Source organism: Etheostoma spectabile, chromosome 5 (genome assembly GCF_008692095.1).
Source record: "Etheostoma spectabile isolate EspeVRDwgs_2016 chromosome 5, UIUC_Espe_1.0, whole genome shotgun sequence".
Taxonomy (NCBI): domain Eukaryota; kingdom Metazoa; phylum Chordata; class Actinopteri; order Perciformes; family Percidae; genus Etheostoma; species Etheostoma spectabile.
Window position 1 is genome coordinate 10541918 of NC_045737.1, and position 4945 is coordinate 10546862.

General features: G+C 46.6%; 2 protein-coding genes across 2 annotated transcripts in view; one reads left to right on the forward strand and one right to left on the reverse strand.

Annotated features, from left to right (window-relative positions):
* c5h9orf85 (chromosome 5 C9orf85 homolog) overlaps window positions 1–702 on the reverse strand; it is a 4808-nt gene extending 4106 nt beyond the window's left edge. Inside the window, 1 exon segment of the mRNA XM_032517063.1 lies at window positions 421–702. Coding sequence (XP_032372954.1) covers window positions 421–568 — 148 coding nt within the window. The 5' untranslated portion in view covers window positions 569–702.
* Window positions 703–917: 215 nt separating this feature from the next.
* abhd17b (abhydrolase domain containing 17B, depalmitoylase) overlaps window positions 918–4945 on the forward strand; it is a 21238-nt gene continuing 17210 nt past the window's right edge. Inside the window, exon 1 of the mRNA XM_032517040.1 lies at window positions 918–1464. The gene's annotated coding sequence lies outside the window, so the exon portion shown is untranslated. The remainder of the gene's footprint in view (window positions 1465–4945) is intronic.

The window sequence follows — 4945 nt, forward strand, 5'->3', positions numbered from 1 at the left end:
GCAGGGCCAGGGATTGAACCCCCAACCTTCCAATTGGCTGGCAACCACACTCTACTGAACCACAGCCGCCCAGTATGGTCCAAAGTAGGGTAACTGGAGAGATGCCAGTTCACCTTCAGTTCAGCACTGCCAATGTGCTCTTGAGCAAGGCATCAAACCCCCAACTGCTCTGGGCGCTTTTCCATGTGCAGCCCCCCCCCTCTGACATCTCTCTATTAGTGCATGTATAGGTACTGAGCATGCGTGTGACGACAACAACAACATAAAAGAAGTTAAATTCAGGCTCATCTCTACACAAGAGCGCGTGGTTACCTTTATCACAACTTTAAAAAGAGTCTTTATATATATTAGTTAAACTCAGCAGTACGCTAGCGCGTGCTAACGTTGCACACGACACGTTAACGTGACGTCCGGGCTCACGCACCTTCACCTGGACCGTGGCTCCGTACTTGTCGGGTTTGAAGGCGAAGCTGTTTTGATGCTTCTGGCCTCGCGACCGAGACACGTTACCTTTCTGAGAACTCATCTTGTTTTTCCAATTTTCAGTTACACGTGTCCGAAAACACATGCACTAACCCGGAAGAAGTACGAGCGCGTCACAAAAAACGTCACTGACTGAGGTCAAGTCAAAACCATGGAAACGGACGAACCCTCCAAATCTTTCTCTCAAGTATTTAACAAAAAAAAAAGCTTATTTTTTGGGGTAAAATTAATCAAAAACACATTTTGTTGTAATAAGATTAGAATTCCCAACGCTGGTTTACGTCTATAATATTTTATTTTTACCTCTCGAGTGCTGATTGGACCGTGCCTCACACTAGTAATCTCCCATTGGCTCTCCTGAACGTCAATCAAAATGGCTACCCTCACTCTGCTGCCGACAAGGGACCGCCCATAAAAGTTCAGGCGTCGTTCCATTGGCGCGCTCGTTTCCTCAACCTCTTTTCTATTGGTCCGTAGTGCCATCAATCACGTCCCCCCTCCTTCATCAAGAAGCAGAGTGATTTTTAACGAAAGCGGGGATGTTTCGGAGGCAAGCGGCGGAACAGTGAAGTGATTTCCAAGCCACCACGGATGTGGGGAAATAATTAAGTTAATTTTTTACCTTTAATTGAATGTACCCATGTCGCTATTAAGCTGTATCGCCTTGGACATTTTGAATGAAGCGACCTCGTTGTCATTCAGGACTACATGTTGACGAAAAACCGAGCGGAGAAAAAAAACCAAACACGACGATTTTCGGAGGTCTGGACCCGGAGGACGACGCTGACATCTTCAACAAAAAAGCCTAGCTAGGACACGGAACCGGGGATAAGCTGTCCGAGGATAACCTTGTCAATCTCCTGGCGTCGAGGAGAAGATAACTTGGCTGGCTTGGTGCGAAGATAACACCTAAATACGGCGAAGACTGTCAGTTAAAAATAGGAGGATAACAAAAACGAGCGCCAACGGCCGCGCGTGCAGGTAACGTTGTGATTCCCCTGCTCTGTTAATGAGAAATATCACACGCATATTTGCGTGATTTGCGTTGCTGGCTAACTGGCCCATTACACTTGGTAATACACAATGTCTAGCCACGGGAATTTAACCCTCCACTAACCAGCATGAAGTCATTGTAATCTCTCTGAAAACATTTCTGCCCGTCTACCACCATTTTACGGTAAATTGCTGCAGGGCTGCGGGGAGATTATGGGCTGTTTTGCCAAATTAAGGAAGCAAATAGCCTCTACTGTGCATTGTTATTAATGTCACAGCATCTTGTAGAAGTAGGTGTCAGAGATTACAAATGGCTGTAAAATGTAATCACCTGACTTCATCTCTGAAACAGCCAATTGTTTGTGATAGTCACTAGTGAGACAGGTAATTACGCTGTGTGTGTGTGTGTGTGTGTGTGTGTGTGTGTGTGAGAGAGATCAAGATGTGATTTGTGGGCTTAACACATACTGTATGTGTCTTGAAGATCCAACAGCTGGTTAGGCAATCATTTTCTATCACTCCAAAACTAGTAAATGTAGACTATTCCAAACAAATCCATCATGAGGTTGTTGGAAAAACATGTATTAGGGTTTGACTGACGGACACACAGAGACACATACACCCAGAGACAGACACATACACCCAGAGACAGACACATACACCCAGAGACAGACACATACACCCAGAGACAGACACATACACCCAGAGAAAGACACACAGACACTAGAGGTGGGACGGTACACAGAAGCCGTGGTCCGGTTCATACATCACGGTTCGGTACAACGGAGGGAAAAGCAAAACAAAAATTGCAGAAGGCAACTTAGTTATTGTGCATGTCACCGGCTGCACCGCCTAGTGTCCTACAGTCTCTCCCCCGAGCTAGCTGCAACATCCTGATTAGAGCCCGACCAATAAAGGATTATCAAATATTTGGTTATGTAAAAATCCGATACGCATACAGGACAGGCCAAAAGTTTGGGACCACCTTCTCATTCAATGCGTTTTCGTTTATTTTCATGACTATTTACATTGTAGAAACTATGAATGAACACATGTGGCATTATATACTTAACAAAAAAGTGTGAAAACGTGTCTTATATTCTAGTTTCTCCAAAGTAGACCCACCCACACTCCCCCCCCCATTCTGTATGTTACGCTTTGCACACTCTTGTTATTATCTTGATGAGCTTAAAGAGTTCGTCAATGAAATGGTTTCAGCAGTCTTGAAGGAGTTCCCAGAATGCATCAGCGCTTGTCGGCCTTTTGCTTCACCTGGGTCAGTTCCCAAACCTCTGGACTGAGTTCAGGTCCGGGAATGGGGAGGGCAGCACTCCATCACTTCTTCTTGGTCAAATAGCTTCCCCAGCCTGGGGGGTGTTTGGGGTCCTTGTCCTGTTGGAAATACATGTGTCCAAAATAAACAAAACGGAGGGATGGCTGGTTGGGCAGGATGCTGTGGTAGCCATGCTGGTTCAGTATGCCTTCAATTTGGAGTAAATCCCAACAGTGTCATCAGAAAAGCCCCCCCCCCCCCCCCTACTCCTAACCCCCCCAACACACACACCTTCCATTCTTACGCGTGGAACCAGCATGTAGAATCCATCCGGTCCCTTTCTCCGTCGCACAAAGACACGGCGTTGGAACCAAAGATTCAAACTTGGATTCACTGGTCTTAATGTCCATTCCTTGTGTTTCTTGCCAAACACATCTCTTCTGCTTGTTTTTCTCCTTAGCAGTGGTTCTCTTAGCTGTGGTTCTAGCTGCTATTGGACCATGAAGGCCTGATCCAGTTTCTCTTACCAGTTGTCTGGAGATGTTCTCTGCGTAGAATCTGTGTGGTATTCATCTGGTCTCTATCTGAGCTGGTGGTAACTTGTGATTTCGGGCTGGTGCTCCTGATTAGTTTTTACCTCAGCAGCAGAGGGGACTCTTGGTCTACTTTCCTGGGGGGGGTCCGCATATGATGAACTTATCCTCCGCAGCAGAGGGGAGGTCTTGGTCTTCCTTTCCTGGGGGGATCCTCATGTGAGCCAGTTTCGTTGTAGCTTGATGGTTTTTGCAACTGCACTCGGGGACACATTCAAAGTTTTTACAATTTTCTAGACTGACAGACCGTCATTTCTTAAAGTAATGATGGCCACTCGTTTCTCTTCTCTTAGCTGATTGGTTCTTGGCACAATATGAATTCTACCAGTTGTCCAATAGGCTGTCGGCTGTGTATCAACCTGACTTCTGCACAACACAACTGATGGTCCCAACTCCATTAATAAGGCAAGAAACTCCACTAATTAACCCTCGCAAGTTCTCGCAAGAGCACAACATGCTCAGCGAGTTACTCTGGCATCGAGTAATGTTGCTCATTAACCATGCCCTTGTATCCGAGCTGCACCAGTCACATTGATCTATATGATGTAGGCGGGGCAAGAGGTGAGCTGCACCAATCACATTGGTGTATCTGATGTAGGCGGGGCCAGAGGCGAGCTAAAAAGATGACAGTCTAATCTACCAGTTAGCCCCGCTGGTTGCTAGGCAAACGGGGCTCTGGATACGGCCAGTGTGTTGTGATTGGTCGGAGTGTTATCCAAGTGTGTGAAATTGTCTGTCTGTAGGCCTGTCTGTTTGTGTCTAGGTCTGTCTGTCTGTCTAATTGTTCTTTCTCTAGGCGTCGTTGGTCTAGGTCTTCTGTCTTCCAGGTCTGTTCTGTCTGTCTCTGTCTTCTGTCCTGTCTCTAGGTCGATCGTCGGTCTAGGTCCTCTGGCTGCGTTGTCGTAATTGTCTGTTCTGTATCTGTGCTGGTCTAGGGCGTCTGTCTCTCAGCTGTCTGTCTGTCCTGTCTCTATGTCTTCTGTCCTCTGGCCTCTGTGTCTAGGTCTGTCTGTGTCTAATTGTCTGTCTCTAGGACTGTCTGTGTCTAGGTTGGTCTGTCTGTCTCTAAGACGTCTGGGTCTGTCTATCTGTCTGTCTGTAGGCCTGTCTGTCTGTCTCTAGGACGTCTGTGTCTAGGTCTGTGTCTAATTGTCTGTGTCTTGGTCTCTCTGTCTGTCTCTAGGTTGGTCTGTCTGTCTCTAGGACTGTCTGTGTCTAGGTCTGTCTGTCTTTCTGTCTGTCTCCAGGTCTGTCTGTCTGTCTGTCTGTCTCCAGGTCTGTCTGTCTTTCTGTCTGTCTCTAGGTCGGTCTGTCTGTCTCTAGGTCGGTCTGTCTGTCTCCAGGTCTGTCTGTCTGTCTCTAGGTCTGTCTGTCTGTCTCTAGGTCTGTCTGTCTCTAGGTCTGTCTGTCTCCAGGTCTTTCTGTCTAGTCCTGGCTGGAGAGAGCTCTGATGAAATAGATGATGTTGTCGCTGTCTGCGCTACCGTTTAAACAGAAAATATTAAGTTTCATCAATGGTCAAAATTACTTCAAAATATTGATTGTAGGGGGAAAACTGATGAAGATGCATCCCATACTTAATTATTTCTCTCTCTCTCTCTCT